The 18,088-nt window shown below is 42.8% G+C and overlaps 1 protein-coding gene and 1 non-coding gene across 3 annotated transcripts in view; one reads left to right on the top strand and one right to left on the bottom strand.

Annotated features, from left to right (window-relative positions):
• Positions 1–18,088, top strand: part of LOC121544772 (syntaxin-binding protein 6) — a 138,012-nt gene that overhangs the window by 12,867 nt on the left and 107,057 nt on the right. For both annotated transcript variants that reach the window (XM_041854908.1, XM_041854907.1), the window contains exon 2: positions 10,134–10,344. In XM_041854908.1, the coding sequence (XP_041710842.1) occupies positions 10,191–10,344 (154 nt within the window). In that variant the 5' untranslated portion in view covers positions 10,134–10,190. The remainder of the gene's footprint in view (positions 1–10,133; positions 10,345–18,088) is intronic.
• On the bottom strand, positions 8,192–8,265 carry trnat-ugu. The gene has a single exon. It is a non-coding gene; the product is annotated as a tRNA-Thr (tRNA).

Genomic DNA, 18,088 nt, shown 5'->3' with positions numbered 1-18,088 from the left:
TATGATATGGAAATGTGAAGTGCACATTTGGCTCACTGATGTTTGGCTTGCTTGACATCACAGCGGTATTCAACTGATGCAGCACTCCATCACGCTCCTTCTTGGTCAAATAGCCCTTACACAGCCTGGAGGTGTGTTTTTGGGTCTTTGTCCTGTTGAAAAACAAATTATAGTCCAACTAAGCGCAAACCAGATGGGATGGTGTACCGCTGCAGAATGCTGTGGTAACCATGCTGGTTAAGTGTGCCTTGAATTCTAAATAAATCACAGACAGTGTCACCAGCAAAGCACCATCACACCACCTCCTCCATGCTTCACAGTGGGAACCACACATGCAGAGAACATCTGTTCACCTACTCTGCGTCTCACAAAGACACGGCGGTTGGAACCAAAAATCTCAAATTTGGACTCGTCAGACCAAATCACAGATTTCCACCAGTCTAATGTCCATTGCTCGTGTTTCATGGCCCAATCAAGTCTCTTCTTCTTATTGGTGTCCTTTAGTAGTGGTTTCTTTGCAGAAATTCGACCATGAAGGCCTGATTTTAATCTGAGGTGCAGTTAACTCTACTGAACTTATCCCCTGCAGCAGTGGTAACTCTGGGTCTTACTTTCTTGTGGCGGTCCTCATGAGAGCCAGTTTCATCATAGTGCTTGATGGTTTTTGCGACTGCACCTGAAGAAACGTTCAAAGTTCTTAATGTTCCGGATTGACTGTCCTTCATGTCTTAAAGTAATGATGGACTCTTTGCTTATTTGAGCTGTTCTTGCCATAATATGGACTTGCTCTTTTACCAAATAGGGCTATCTTCTGTATACCACCCCTACCATGTCACAACAGAAATGATTGGCTCAAACACATTTAGAAGGAAATAAATTCCACAAGCGAACTTTTAACAAGGCACACCTGTTAATTGAAATGCATTCCAGGTGACTACCTCATGAAGCTGGTTGAGAGAATGCCAAGAGTGTGCAAAGCTGTCATCAAGGCAAAGGGTGGCTATTTGAAGAAATGTGTTTAACACTTTTTTGGTTACTACATGATTCCATATGTGTTATTGCATAATTTTGATGTCTTCACTTTTATTCTACAATGTAGAAAATAGTAAAGATAAAGAAAAACCCTTAAATGAGTAGGTGTGTCCAAACTTTTGACTGGTACTGTAGGTCTACTGATTTAATCAAAGTGTTGACAATGGAGTAGTCAACTGCTGCTTTCTGTGTAGCAAGGCTCATGTTCAACACCTACGTCATTCTTCATTAATACCTGTATTGCAGATACCTGGGAAAATGTCTCTTAAAAAGAAACTTGAAGCCTGTGGAAGACCGCAGACTCTTACAGGATTCTTTAAAGGCCCAGTGCAGTCAAATTAATTTTTTTCCTGTGTTTTATATCATATTGTACAACAGCTGATGAAACTAACACTGTAAAAGTGTGATTTTTTTTTAATCAGTGTTATTTCCTGATCAATCTATAATTAGAATATACCAGAGGCCACCAAAATGGAGCTTGTTTGGCAAAAATATCTTAACCCGGGGGAGCATGGCTGGCTACTTTTTCCATTTGACTGGCTACTCCATGAGTTTGAGAAAAACACTGCTTATCAGTGCCCAAATCTGCCATTTTCAACCTTCATACGGGTACCAGTGTAAAGGGTTAAAGCACCTACAGTGGGGAGAACAAGTATTTGATACACTGCCGATTTTACATGTTTTCCTACTTACAAAGCATGTAGAGGTCTGTAATTTTTATCATAGGTACACTTCAACTGTGAGAGATGGAATCTTAAACAAAAATCCAGAAAATCACATTGTATGATTTTTAAGTAATTAATTTGCATTTTATTGCATGACATAAGTATTTGATCACCTACCAACCAGTAAGAATTCCGGCTCTCACAGACCTGTTAGTTTTTCTTTGAGAAGCCCTCCTGTTCCCCACTCATTACCTGTATTAACTGCACCTGTTTGAACTCGTTACCTGTATAAAAGACACCTGTCCACACAGTCAATCAAACAGACTCCAACCTCTCCACAATGGTCCTTACACAGCTCTCTGGTCTTGGCATCAGGGATAAAATTGTAGACCTGCACAAGACTGGGATGGGCTACAGGACAATAGGCAAGCAGCTTGGTGAGAAGGCAACAACTGTTGGCGCAATTATTAGAAAATGGAAGAAGTTTAAGATGACGGTCAATCATCCTCGGTCTGGGGCTCCATGCAAGATCTCACCTCGTGGGGCATCAATGATCATGAGGAAGGTGAGGGATCAGCCCAGAACTACACAGCAGGACCTGGTCAATGACCTGAAGAGAGCTGGGACCACAGTCTCAAAGAAAACCATTAGTAACACACTATGCCATCATGGATTAAAATCCTGCAGCGCACGCAAGGTCCCCCTGCTCAAGCCAGTGCATGTCCAGGCCCGTCTGAAGTTTGCCAATGACCATTGAGCTTTTTGGTCTAAACTCCACTCGCCGTGTTTAGAGGAAGAAGAAGGATGAGTACAACCCCAAGAACACCATCCCAACCGTGAAGCATGGAGGTGGAAACATCATTCTTTGGGGATGCTTTTCTGCAAAGGGGACGACTGCACCGTATTGAGGGGAGGATGGATGGGGCCATGTATCGCAAGATCTTGGCCAACAACCTCCTTCCCTCAGTAAGAGCATTGAAGATTGGTCGTGGCTGGGTCTTCCAGCATGACAACAACCCGAAACACACAGCCAGGGCAACTAAGGAGTGGCTCCGTAAGAAGCATCTCAAGGTCCTGGAGTGGCCTAGCCAGTCTCCAGACCTGAACCCAATAGAAAATCTTTGGAGGGAGCTGAAAGTCCGTGTTGCCCAGCGACAGCCCCGAAACCTGAAGGATCTGGAGAAGGTCTGTATGGAGGAGTGGGCCAAAATCCCTGCTGCAGTGTGTGCAAACCTGGTCAAGACCTACAGGAAACGTATGATCTCTGTAATTGCAAACAAAGGTTTCTGTACCAAATATTAAGTTCTGCTTTTCTGATGTATCAAATACTTATGTCATGCAGTAAAATGCAAATTAATTATTTAAAAATCATACAATGTAATTTTCTGGATTTTTGTTTTAGATTCCGTCTCTCACAGTTGAAGTGTACCTATGATAAAAATTACAGACCTCTACATGCTTTGTAAGTAGGAAAACCTGCAAAATCGGCAGTGTATCAAACACTTGTTCTCCCCACTGTACAAACAGTTGAATACACTCTGTGATTCAAGCTCACATGAAAGACATTCTTGAAAGCATCAGACAATGCGCTGTTATTGTGGAAGAGAAACAATGTGCCATGGAAGGAAGAAAGAAACCATTCCATGTCTGTGGACTGTGGCAGAGATGACGAGAATTGAGGAAGGGATGGAAGAAGGGAGGGAGGGTGGTCAAGGTTAGTCAAATGTGGGCAGAGGAAAGATCTCGGAGGATGAATTGCTGCCAAGAGGATCAAGGCGTTTTTGTGAAACTACACTGTGACAGTATTTCCTCACTGCTTATGGTAAGAGGAGTAGGCCTACTAAAAGATGCCCTGACCTAGAACCGGGGCAATATGGACAAAAAATCCATATTGTGATAAATTGCCTGAATTGATGTGATTTTTTTTTTACCCTTTAAACTACTACTACTAGTTTGATTGTTGTAGCCAGCAATTGTCCAATTCACAATCACCCATATTAGCAAACTGATTTCATTTCAAACTTCACATTTCTCTAGGACACTCAGCAAAAAGCGTGCGATAAGTGGTCGGTGTCGATAATTGTCAGTTTATCGTCCCAGTTCTACCCCGACCCAAACCATTCAGATAAGATTTGTAGTGTTTCTCACCTTTGTGTGTTCATAAATATGCGACTAGGTATGAAATAGTGCTAGTTCTCATTATTCCAGATAAAACTATGCCACCTCTGCTTGCAGTGAATGCTTTCATCGCTTATTTATTTTTCATCTTAGGCCAAGATCCTTCAATAAATCTGTAGCATGGAGAACGTTGTCACCACTTTATTTTTGTATGTATTTTTACATTGTGCAGACACCATTGTATGAACGCTAGATACTGTAAGTAATCACCTGGAACACGTTTCACTCACTAGGGGTGTGAACGTTTAAATGAAATTGGGATCCTTAACGTTAAGAATAATCCCTAACAGAAAAAGTTTTTTTTTTTTGTGTGTTCAGTCTTTGCTCTGTTGCGTGTAGAATATCCTAGCCTATTCATTGATGATAGGCCCTGCTTTACTGAAGTTGTGAGACATTGCAAGCCAAGAAATTGCGAAATACAGCATTCCATTCCAAGATACAGCTTTTGATTGCCGATAGATAGGCCTAGTCAGGGGCGGACTGGGTGATTTGGAGGCCCCAAGCAGTGGCTAGTTTTACATGTCATTTAACTGTAAAAATGTATTACCTTTTAATGTGCCATGAACACAACCAGTCATGATGTTTCATCTGATTGTCAAACAAATCACTTCAAAAAGGTTACCTTCGCATGTTCATCAAAAATTCTTCCAGCATCTGAACAGTACACTGTGCACCCACCAACTTTCCTTCAATTCACAAGTGGCTGAAACTACAGTATCTCACTGGAGAAGGCATCCGAGCGAGCGAAGCAGCACCCCTCTGCCTTACTATAATAAATAACAAATTCAAGCGGAAAAATTATATATATATATATATATATAAAAAAGATTACTAGTATTATTTTTTACAATTATGCCCAGCTAAACGTTTTCTCACGAGGCCTTTTGATAATGTGAGGCCTGAGGCAGTTGCCTCTTCTGCCTAATGGTAAGTGGGCCTAGTGCATGGTTCTGACTCCGTCTGCCTTGTGGCCGACCTGCTTATACTGTGCCCCTCCCCTCTCTCCGTCCCTCCCTAGCTCACTATGAAAGATGCAAGTGTTTGTGTTATCGAAAGTACAGCAACTAATCAGTCTCCTCCGTTCCAAAACGGAATCTAAGGAGTCAATTCCAGCGGAAGATTTGTTTTCTTTCTACTAAATGTCTTGGTAAGTCACGGTATTTAACTAACTTTAAAGTACTTTTTTAGGAGAAAGTGGACTGTGCGCAGGCAGCTTGAGATTATTTGATATCTGCTCGCCTAGAGTCCCGCTTCAGAAGTGGCAGTCCATTACAGACAAGTAAAATGCCTGTTCAGTGGCTCTTCGAAACCATCTCCAGTGAAGATTTTGTTTCGACATTTTAAAAAGACGTAGTGTACCCTTACAGACTAAGAAACATGGCATAGCTAAGGGGCTTTCAAAGGTATGACTGCGGTAGATACAGTGCATTCTGAAAGTATTCAGACCCCTTCACCTTTTCTACATTTTATGTTACAGCCTTATTCTTAAATTGATTAAATTAAAACAGTTACTCATCAATCTACACACAATACCCCATAATGACAAAGTGAAAACCGTTTTTTAGACAGAAATACCTTATTTACATAAGTATTCAGACCCTTTGCTATGAGACGAAATTGAGCTCCGGTGCATCCTGTTTCCATTGATCATCCTTGATGTTTCTACAACTTGATTGGAGTCCACCTGTGGTAAATTCAATTTCTTGGACATGATTTGGAAAGGCGCGCACACACCTGTCTATATAAGGTCCCACAGTTGACAGTGCACGTCAAAGCAAAAACCAGGCCATGAGGTCGAAGGAATTGTCCGTAGAGCTCCGAGACAGGATTGTGTTCAGGCACAGATCTGTGGAAGGGTACCCAAACATTTCTGCAGCATTGAAGGTACCCAAGAACACAGTGGCCTCCATCATTCTAAAAGGGCAGTTTAAACGTTAAGCAACATTTTCCATTTGTCACATCCCTATCACTCACCTGTTGCGGAACATTTGTAGGCTTATCTTCTACATACTGCAACCATTTTGAGCAATGTGGTCCCTGCCATATGCTAGCCCACTGTAAGATCTATATTCCTGTTGGTATAAATCCATTATTGAAAATTCTCATTCCTCCTCTGAAAGGCAGCTGTTTTGGAGCGGGCTCCCTCTCATCATCCTTTCTGCATTCTACTCTGTTAGAGGCACCCCCTCTACACGCACACACTCATACTCGAGCTGAGCTAAAGAGTAGCTGTTAATTCCCACAGAGTGTTGGGCGTTCTCTAAGGAATGTGAATGGAAGATAAGCCCCAGGGATGTGATTCCCCCGCTTATCGTGGTCTCGCTGACTCGATCCACACACTGCCATCTGAAAACAACGCTGGACACAGCCCAGAGAGCGATAAACCCAACACCTTGGCGTCCCACCAGGCAGCGTGCGTTCCCATTGTGGGTTGATTAGCTCACAGCTGCATCCAGCGCTTCAGATCCTTCCCGTTTCTGAAGGTTTCTTCAAAGGGTTGTTAAACCCTAACCTTTCTCCATTTACTATACATTTCTGAGCAAAGTAGCTTTAACAACAGCTTTCCTTTTCTCTCTATACATAAGATTAAACTTAAACAATCTGGAATTAGTTGTTGAGATTCTGGTCGTTTCTATTAGTGTTTGGCAATTATGTAAGATGCTGAACTAATTGAACTGGCTTTGAGTGGCAGCAAATATTGCACCTGTCCTGTCACTGTGAAGCTCTCTCCTTAGCCTGGCTGTTGTGCCTGGTTTATATTGGCCTGTGTGAAGTAGGGAAAGGATTGGAGGAGAGTGCTTAAGTGTTGGCTGTGGCGCTAAATCAAAGCCCCCTTTCTGAAGCGGCCTCTGGAGAACAGATTTCACATTAACACGCTGGGCGAGAGGAGAGACTCCCTCCTTTCACTGCTTAGCAAGGTACGGTGAATGAAGTGTTTCTGGGAAAGGGGGGGATTGGCACTGGAAAATGGGGTGACAGTCAGGGCTACAGCGCGAGTGTCGTTTTCACCATAGCCAAGCAGTGCCGGGACAAAAGGCTGATGTAATTCAAAACATCAGACAGTCATTTCATCGCCATTCCTGAAAAGTGAAATCCACCCCTCCCTTCCCTCAATCTCTCGAGTCTTCCCTTCTATCCCTCACGCTTCAGTCTCCCACCTGGGGCAGGATATGGACTCCCCACTGTCTGTCGACAGCTTGGAGAGACACAGGGGAGCCTTCTATCTCAGCTGGAGGACTGTAGTGGATCGGTAGGGACTCCCATGATTAGAGCTACTGGAGAGAGTCGCTTCTAGGACGCTCTCTCGCTTTCACTCTTTCTCTCTCTCGCTTTCTCTATGCCTCTCTCCCCCTCTCTTTGTGACATTTTGCATTCAGGTTTCCTATTGTCTTCATATGATTGTTTGAGGCCCACTCAAAAGAAATCAAGGTTTTCCTACGTTTTATTATTTTGAGAAGAGGAGTAATGAAGAGCATTGTCCTCACTTCAATTAATTTAATTGATGCGCTGAATTACTGATCCAGCACCTTGTATCAGAAGACTCCTTTGTACAGAGATTGGTAGTGCACCAGTGGACTGAGATGGCGGTAGAACAAAGTTGTTTCTGTTTTTTATAGGAAGCTTAACAAGGCGAACAGCTCTCTGCGCAGCCATTTCAGGGTGTGTACGCCTATGTCTAGAGTCTGTAGATTTAGGGGTTGGATGTTTTAAACATTCCAAGTAAAGACATTTTTGTTGGCTAATTGCTCTTCGAATAAATCTTGGCTTGTGTTTTGTTTAGTCTGAGATAGACCCAATTTGTTAAGCACTTTATCTGGTGATGTTGTGAAATGCCATTGAATGAGATGAATCATTTGAATACTATTTGGTTTTTTAGGCCAGTTGAGTTGCGGTGTTAGTGAGTGTGTACTACCATAGTGTTCACTGTGACCTAACTTTACTCTGTGGATAGGAGTACCTAGAAGTAGAAACAGTCTGAGCCTATGCTTAGAACTAAGTCTCACCAGATGCTGCACCATTCATGATTCAGAATTTAAAATCTCTGAAACAACTAGCTTTTCTGGATCGAATCATGATGTCTCTTGACATTTCAAAAATACCTGTTTATATGTATTGTTCTCAAGAAAGGCCAGAATGTTTTGCTGGCCCACATAGCCTAATGTTTTTTGAAAGCTGGACTGTTGAGGACAGCGACAGATAGCTGTTCAGTGTTTTACAGCGCTAGGCTAGGTTTGGGCCCCGCCAAGACATTTTACATTTTAGTCATTTAGCAGACGCTCTTATCCAGAGTGAGTGCATACATTTTTTTTCATACTGGCCCCCCGTGGGAATCGAACCCACAACCCTGGCGTTACAAACGCCATGCTCTACCAACTGAGCTACACGGGACTAATTAATAGTAGGGGAAACACTAACAGCTTTTTCAAGTTTGATGGGAGAAGAAAAGTAGACTTTAAACTATTGTATAAGCAGACTTATGTATATCAAGGTTAAGCTTCAAATGCTGTGGATTATGTTTCTGTGAAACTAGTTTCCATGCTTCTCCTCCTCAACAGCCAATCACTTTTTTGAACCTCACTGCACTGTGAACAACAAGTATATTTGGCCTGCTTATTAGCAATCCAAATTGATGAGGGCATTGTTTTTCAGTCTGCTTTACCTCTTCTCTCAGAGTAATTCATTTAGCGTTTGTCGTGAGTGACAGATTGGTGCATCACAACCGCTCTGTGTCTGTGGCTAAGACAATGATTAAACTCCCATCCATAGTTCTCCGGAGAGCATTTGGACCCAATTAAACTATTGTTTATGACCGCATCCTGCATTTATTGTAGCCACAATTGCACTGCCTCAGCACTGCTTTCGCTGACACTATCAGCAAAGCACACTGTGTTTGGGACCTGGGAGTTCCGATTCCATTGGCTGAGGAGCTGTCAATGCATAATGTGAGCAAAGTTAAATTTAAAAGATGTTTGCAATAATGCAAAATGTAATGGCTGTTCACTGAGAATTAGATTTTTTTTGAAAAGTTTCCTTACTGAAGTCATTTACATTTTGCAGCAGATCTTGGAGGGAACATTACATGGATAGTAAGAGAGATGTAATGCAGATATTTGCCCCACCCCACAGAGACGACAGCCCATCTTCCGTATCGGAGGCGGTCGCTCACTGTGTCATTACTTTATTTTATGGGGCCATTTCTTTTGGAGAGTAGAATGTTTCTGGAATTAGATTGGAGTGGTCTTTCTGGCAAAGGGGACTGGAAAAGCGCAGAGCAGTCAGTAGATGTCAGGGCTAGTTTGCTTTTATTTTTTCTGGAACTGATGTCTCAATGTGATTTCTGTGTGCATGTGATTTCTCCTGACATGTAACAAAGACATTGAGTATGTTTACATGCACACTAATAATTTGATATGAAACTGATTATGGCAGTAAGCAGATTATGCAATAGTCATGTAAATGCCTTACTCTGCTTATCTTAATCGGTAAGGTAAAAATGGAAGTAAGCATACGCCGATTAAAACGCCTGGTTTTCTGAGTAATCTTTTGAATTATTAGGACATCTAAACACCTTAATCTGGGTTTTAGCGGTGTATTTGACCTGCGCATGTGCTAGCACCAGATGAGCGAGTCTCCCTCTTTAGCGCAAGTGAAGTGAGTTCGGAGCAACTGAATGTATGCGTCTTAAGTAGTTTTCACATACACACTTTATATGTCCGAACTTCGAATCAAATATGTATCCCAGAAATAACATGTTCGCAGTGGTAGAACGTTTATTTTGATTGGCGATTTTCTGCATTTATAAGTGCCATCAGGTAGCCTGATATCAGATGTCCATGTAAACAGGATTATGAGGGAAATTGTTCTTGCAAAGCATGTCAACGATTTCATCAAACTATTATATTAATCTGACTATCCACAATAATCGCATTATAATGTGCATGTAACCGTACTCATTGTTTCTACCAGTGTCTTTTTCTCACCTCCACAATAAGAAGGATTCAGTGATATGGGCCAGACTGCTGTTGATTTAGGCTAGAATGTTCCTGAAGAAGTTTCCATTGACAATGCATAATTTATGTTAAAGTTATGCACGCACAGAGCTCTAAGTCAAAATGAATGGCATATGCCTCAATTAATTGCAAAACTATTTTCTGAAACTCAAAGCCCTTTACATTGTCTGTTGGGATAACTTACCCCTTTCAGCAATGTCTAACCTCTAACACTCACTAATGTGCTCTTATCTCTTTCCATCCACAGAGAAGAGCTGACGACCTCTCCTACCCCCCTCTCTCTACGACTCTTACCTCCCCCAAGATGAGTGCCAAGTCAGCCATCAACAAAGAGGTGTTCACACCCCACGATGAGAAGATGCTGGTGGCTGTGCAGGTGAAGAGGAGGACCAAGAAGAAAATCCCATTCCTGGCTACTGGAGGACAGGGAGACTACATGACCTTCATCTGTCTCTCAGGTACTACAACCTCCTCTACCTTCCTTTCTTTCCCTTTTTCTCTCCTGGCATTTTCCTCTCCTCTGTTCCTGTCCTATCCTTTCCTTTCCTCTCCTCTGTTCCTGTCCTGTCCTTTCCTCTCCTCTGTTCCTGTCCTATCCTTTCCTCTCCTCTGTTCCTGTCCTATCCTTTCCTTTCCTCTCCTCTGTTCCTGTCCTATCCTTTCCTTTCCTCTCCTCTGTTCCTGTCCTATCCTTTCCTTTCCTCTCCTCTCCTCCCCTCTGGTTTTCTTCTCCTCTATTCAGTCTTCCCCTCTATGTGCCTGCTGAGTACTCTGATAACCACTGCTATGACTGGGCCTCTGGCTTCTGTGCTGATGATGACCTGATCTACACTGACAGGTTTCATGGCTGTTGCATGTGGCTATAATGTCCCTTCAAGTGACAAGCTTCCTGAGGGCAGTGGTATGGGTGTGTGTGTTTGTTGTGTATATTTGTATGGATGTGTGTGTGTTGCTGGCCTGAGTAGTGTGCTGTGCAAGGCATGCCCAGAGCCATTATCCTCACTGTCAGTCTTATCAGCCTGGAATTGATGTAACATGCTGGAGACCCCAGTCACATTTCAACAGACGTCCTCTTCAATTCACCATCTAATATGCTCTCTGAATAGCCTGTTTACTGTTGCTGAGCCAATATAGTGGCACCCTAAACCAATTTAGGGCTTGGTTTAGTGGCAAAGCCTTTTACATGGATTACATTTACTTTGGAATTTCATCATTTCTGAACTGAAATTGGGTTTTAAATTGTTCATGAAATATTTTTTTATCCTCTGAAATATTGCACTCTAACTCAGTCATTCATTCTAATTTATGAGATACTGAGAATAACGGGTACAGACCACTTTCACTAGGCTAAGTGACACTTCTTTAATCCATTCTGCAGTCCTATTAAACCATTATTTGGCAGCAAATCATGTCATCTCAAGGTCTCAATTCATTTAATATGTGCAGTGTGGGAATTTACAGTACCAGTCAAAGGTTTGGACACACCTACTCATTCAACGGTTTTTCTTTATTTTTACTATTTTCTACATTGTAGAATAATAGTGAAGACCTCAAAACTATGAAATAACACATATGGAATCATGTAGTAACCAAAAAGGTGTTAAACAAATCAAAATATATTTTAGATTCTTCAAAGTAGCCACCCTTTGCCTTGATGACAGCTTTGCACACTTTTGGCATTCTCTCAACCAGCTTAATGAGGAATGCTTTTCCAACAGTCTTGAAAAAGTTCCCACATATGCTGAGCACTTGTTGGTTGCTTTTCCTTCACTCTGCGGTCCAACTCATCCCAAACCATCTCAATTGGGTTGAGGTTGGGTGATTGTAGAGGCCAGATCCTCTGATGCAGCACTCCATCACTCCGTCAAATAGCCCTTACACAGCCTGGAGGTGTGTTTTTGGTCATTGTCCTGTTGAAAAACAAATGATAGTCCCACTAAGCGCAAACCAGATGGGATGGCGTATCGCAGAGAGTGTGACCCAGAGGATAGCTCGGGCGCTACCTCTGGTAAGCTGGTGCAGTCTGACCAACAGCCCAGGGAAAGGAAGAAGTATGTGGAACTTGTTGCTGAGGCAATACAGTTACCAGTCACTCGTGAGCAGCTGATCGCTAACCAGAAGGTTGACATTAGCCTGGCTGAATGTTTTTCTAGTGTTGTCTCAGAGTAGGAGCTAAAGAAGAAAAACATGGCATACTTCATTGATGGTAATCTCCTCATGCGTAAATGGACATCCCATGTTGACACTGGCAGAGATTGGAATGCTGTTTACCAAATAGTGATTCCTACAGCCTTTCAACAAAATGTTTTATCCCTCGCTCATGATCACCAGTGGTCCGGACATCTGGAAGTCACCAAGACTTATGATCGGGTTTTGCGACATTTCTTTTGGCCTGGTTTAAAGCAAGATGTGGCTCAGTTCTGTTGGACTTGCCACACCTGTCAAGTAACTGGGAAACCGAACCAGGTTATTCCTCCCACGCCTCTTTGTCCCATACCTGCCATAGATGAACCATTCGAACATGTGATGGTTGATTGTGTTGGACCATTATCAAAGACAAAATCTGGTAACCAGTTTCTGTTGACGATTATGTGTGTGGCCACCAGGTACCCAGAGGCCATTCCTCTGCGAAGGATTACTGCTCCGGTGGTGAGTAAAGCTTTGATCAAATTCTTCTAAACTTTTGGGTTACCTAAGGTGGTACAAACTGATCAGGGTACAAATGTCCTTTCTAAGATTTTCAAACAAGTGTTAAAATCCTTGTCAGTTACACACCGTGTGTCAAGCGCATATCACCCAGAATCTCAGGGGGTGCTTGAACGTTGGCATCAGACACTGAAGTCTATGCTCCGTAAATATTGCTTGGAATCTGAGAAGGATTGGGATAAGGGAGTTCCTCTAGTTTTGTTTGCTGTCCGTGAGACAGTACAGGAATCCCTAAGGTTCAGCCCAGCTGAACTGGTGTTTGGACACACCATGAGAGGACCTATGAAAGTCCTTAAGGATCAGTTTTTATCACAAGAGTTGTGTGTGAAAGAAAATGTGTTGGACTACTTTAGTCGCTTTCGTGAGCGCCTAAATGGTGCCTGTGCTCTAGCAAAGGAAGCGCTGTCTTCCTCACAGAGACGTATGAAACGGCACTATGACAACCAGGCTGTTTCTCGTTCACTGCAGCCAGGTGACCAAGTTCTTGTATTGTTGCCTGTGCCAGGAGCGTCATTGTCCTTATGTAATTGAAAAGAAACTAAGTGAAACTGACTACGTGATACAGACTCCTGATAGAAAACGCCAATCTCGTGTGTGCCACATTAACATGTTGAAGACGTACCACACCAGACCCGTCACTCAGATAGACAGTCCAGAGAAACTGGCCGAGTCGGCGGTCTCTATTGCTGCTGCGGCTGTAGTGGGAGGTCATGTTAATGATGTGGACGGAGATGGTTTGGAGTTGCGCAATACTCAGCAGCAGTGTGCTAGATTGCCCAATTCAGAGATGCTGTTGTCTCTCCCGTCAAGCCTGATTCATTTAACGGACGGACAGTCAGATGATATTGTGAGGCTATTACACAGCTTTCCATGTCTTTTTAAGGATGTTCCTACATGCACAAATGTGTTAGAACATGACATTAATGTTGGAAACGCTGTACCTATCAAGCAACATGCTTATCGTGTCAACGTCTCTAAAAGAAAGATAATGAGGGATGAGGTCGGTTATTTGCTGGAGAATAACCTGGCTATGCCAAGTTCAAGTCCTTGGAGTTCTCCGTGCATTCTGGTTCCTAAACCTGATGGGACATCCAGGTTATGTACGGACTATCAAAAGGTCAATGCTGTCACAGTGCCCGACTCGTTCCCGTTACCCAGACTGGATGACTGTATTGACACTGTTGGTGCTGCTACTTATGTAACCAAACTAGATCTTCTAAAAGGTTACTGGCAGGTGCCGTTAACCTCACGTGCCGCCGACATCTCTGCCTTTGTGACCCCAGATCACTTCCTACAATATGCTGTCATGGCATTTGGGATGCGGAACGCACCAGCCACTTTCCAACGCCTGGTTTACACAGTATTGGCTGGAGTTCCTAATTGTAGTGCTTACCTTGATGATCTGGTAATTTATTCAACTGAGTGGTCAGATCATATTAACACTCTAAGGGTAGTGTTTGAACGTCTAGCAGCCGCTTCTCTAAACCTGAACTTAGCAAAGTGCGAGTTTGGGAAGGCCACTGTTACTTATCTCGGTAAACAGGTCGGTCATGGTCAGGTGCGCCCTGTAGATGCCAAGGTTTCAGCTATAAATGCATTTCCTGCACCTACCACCAGAAGAGAGCTACGCCGCTTTTTAGGGATGGTTGGCTACTACCGTAGTTTCTGTAAAAATGTCTCTGCGGTAGTTGCTCCATTAACGGATTTGCTCAGTCTGGCGAGGATATTTGTATGGTCTGAAGATTGTCCTACTGCTTTCAACACTGCTAAAGCACTCTTCTGTAGTACTCCTGTTCTTGCTGCGCCAGATTTTGAATGACTGTTTAAACTGGAGGTAGATGCAAGTGCCAGAGGTGCTGGTGCTGTTCTACTGCAGCCGGACCAGAGTGGAGTGGACCATCCTGTCTGTTATTTTTCGCGGAAATTTAACAAATGTCAGACCAACTATTCCACCATTGAACAAGAAGCTCTAGCTTTGTTGTTAGTTCTGCAGTACTTTGAAGTTTATGTTGGTTCCAGTGCATTACTAGTGATAGTGTGTACTGACCATAACCCCTTAGTTTTTCTCCACCGTATGTACAACCAGAACCAACGCCTTATGCGTTGGGCACTTGTAGTGCAAAATTATAATATGGAGATCCGCCACAAAAAGGGGTCGGATAATGTGTTGGCAGATGCTTTGTCTCGTGTTTAGAGATCTAGTTTTTTTTGTTATCCCGTCAGGATGCTGTTGATCTTTGAATTTTGGGTGTTGTGATGGTACGTGTGTCGCGAACCATTGTGGTTTGCTCTTTTAAGGGTGGGAGTGTTACGGATACAGGTATCCTGTGTGTGTTTTTGTGTTTTTCCTCTCCTTCTGCCCTAACCACAGGTGTCTTTTGTGTTCCTGATTGGTGGTCGTTGGTGTCCCACCTGTCCGACATCCGTTTGTCTGCTGATTGCTGAGGTGGACCAATCAGTGGACATTCCTCTGTATTGCACCACCTGTTTCTGTTTTTTTTCAATCACACATCCTATTGTTTTAAAAGCCAGTCAGTTGTGTTTGCTGACAGAGACTATTTTTCGTATGTGAGTATGGATACTGTGGTGTCCTGTTTTTTTGTGTACTCACTCATTTGCTGGTTACTCTGTTTGGTAACTATGTTGTGTGTTTCTGGGAAAAGGGGGATTTAGCAAATTGCCCTTGGGCATACATTACCCGTAGGAAGAACATTTGTCTAAAAACATTAGTTAGACCTGAGCGGACCACCTACTGTATTTTTGTATGGTTAGCAGTAGCTTTAGTGGTTCTTGAGGCAGGCAAGATCAGTTTAGGGTTTTTTATATTATTGTTTCATTCCTTGGGACCTGCTCAGCCCTTTTTCCCAAACCTTTACCTTGTGTTCAAAATAAACATCTTGTCTTTGACGGTAGCTTATGGTTGTCGGTGTATTTTTTGTTCTCACTGTTTTCCATGTCACGATTCTAATTTGCATGAATTATGTTACGGGTCTCTTTTCCATTCCCCCTAGACTTTTAAAGCCACGGGGTTCGTAACAAAAATGTGGAGTTATTCAAGGGGTATGAATACTTTTTGAAGGCTCTGTGTCTGTATGGAGGCTTTAGCCAATGCATTGTGCCATCACTCAATTGAAAAGCTCAATTGGGGCCTGCAGCCAGGACTGTGTTAATTCCTCAGGTGTGAATTACAAATTGTTTTGTTGGGGGAGGAGGGGAGAAGAAAAAGATGAATCCTTCTTTTGTTCCTCTAACTGAGCTATAAAATACATGTGAATGGATGCACATTCATTATGCCATTCTGGGTGCCGTCAACTACTACGTGTTGTCAGGATTGTGCTTTGTGGAGTGTCACAGATCCTGTACCTCTATATGGCTCATTAGCCTGTAAGAGCTTCACTACCGACTCTAGGGTAAAACTCTACACAGTGTTTTGACTAGTAACAGAGCCTTTGACTCAGATTTGCGTTGCGTGGGGGTTGTTGAGAAAGGCAAAAGGCATGGAGCGACAGTAGTCACTCTCTCTCTCTCGCTCTCTCTAATCAAATCAAATTTTATTTGTCACATACATTTGTTTAGCAGATGTTATAGCGGGTGTAGCAAAATGCTTGTGCTTCTAGCTCCGACAGTGCAGTAATATTTAACAATTTAACAACATATACCCAATACACACACATCTGGGAAGGAATGGAATTTAAGAATATATACATACAGTGAGGGAAAAAAGTATTTGATCCCCTGCTGATTTTGTACGTTTGCCCACTGACAAAGAAATGATCAGTCTATAATTTTAATGGTAGGTTTATTTGAACAATGAGAGACAGAATAACAACATAAAAATCCAGAAAAAACGCATGTAAAAAATGTTATACATTTATTTGCATTTTAATGAGGGAAATAAGTATTTGACCCCCTCTCAATCAGAAAGATTTCTGGCTCCCAGGTGTCTTTTATACAGGTAACGAGCTGAGATTAGGAGCACACTCTTAAAGGGAGTGCTCCTAATCTCAGCTTGTTACCTGTATAAAAGACACCTGTCCACAGAAGCAATCAATCAATCAGATTCCAAACTCTCCACCATGGCCAAGACCAAAGAGCTCTCCAAGGATGTCAGGGACAAGATTGTAGACCTACACAAGGCTGGAATGGGCTACAAGACCATCGCCAAGTAGCTTGATGAGAAGGTGACAACAGTTGGTGAGATTATTCGCAAATGGAAGAAACACAAAATAACTGTCAATCTTCCTCGGCCTGGGGCTCCATGCAAGATCTCACCTCGTGGAGTTGCAATGATCATGAGAACGGTGAGGAATCAACCCAGAACTACACAGGAGGATCTTGTCAATGATCTCAAGGAAGCTGGGACCATAGTCACCAAGAAAACAATTGGTAACGTACTATGCAATGAAGGACTGAAATCCTGCAGCGCCCGCAAGGTCCCCCTGCTCAAGAAAGCACATATACAGGCCCGTCTGAAGTTTGCCAATGAACATCTGAATGATTCAGAGGAGAACTGGGTGAAAGTGTTGTGGTCAGATGAGACCAAAATGGAGCACTTTGGCATCAACTCAACTCTCCGTGTTTGGAGGAGGAGGAATGCTGCCTATGACCCCAAGAACACCATCCCCACCGTGTTTTTCTGCTAAGGGGACAGGACAACTTCTTGTACCGTCAAATCTTGGGTGAGAACCTCCTTCCCTCAGCCAGGGCATTGAAAATGGGTCGTGGATGGGTATTCCAGCATGACAATGACCCAAAACACCCGGCCACAAAGGAGTGGCTCAAGAAGAAGCACATTAAGGTCCTGGAGTGGCCTAGCCAGTCTCCAGACCTTAATCCCATAGAAAATCTGTGGAGGGAGCTGTAGGTTCGTGTTGCCAAACATCAGCATCGAAACCTTAATGACTTGGAGAAGATCTGCAAAGAGGAGTGGGACAAAATCCCTCCTGAGATGTGTGCAAACCTGGTGGCCAACTACGAGAAACGTCTGACCTCTGATTGCCAACAAGGGTTTTGCCACCAAGTACTAAGTCATGTTTTGCAGAGGGGTCAAATACTTATTTCCCTCATTAAAATGCAAATCAATGTATAACATTTTTGACATGCGTTTTTCTGGATTATTTTTTTGTTATTCTGTCTCTCACTGTTCAAATAAACATACCATTAAAATTATAGACTGATCATTTCTTTGTCAGTGGGCAAACATACAAAATCAGAAGGGGATCAAGTACTTTTTTCCCCTCACTGTATATGGACAAGCAATGACAGAGCGGCATGGACTAAGATACAGTATAATATTATAGAATACAGTATATACATATGAGATGAGTAGTTGTTACGAGAATTTCTATCCCAATGTTTCAAAAATGAACGTATTACTCAGTCTGTATCCCAGAGGTTGTAAATCTCTAATAATCAGACCAAGCAGCCCAGCATACACTCATCAGGCTTTATTCATGACGTTCAACATTCTGAAACAAAATGGTCGTACAATATTTT

The sequence above is a fragment of the Coregonus clupeaformis genome, chromosome 29 (assembly GCF_020615455.1).
Source record: "Coregonus clupeaformis isolate EN_2021a chromosome 29, ASM2061545v1, whole genome shotgun sequence".
Lineage (NCBI taxonomy): Eukaryota > Metazoa > Chordata > Actinopteri > Salmoniformes > Salmonidae > Coregonus > Coregonus clupeaformis.
Note: the sequence above shows the minus strand (reverse complement) of the source record. Positions and strands in the feature narration are given on the sequence as shown.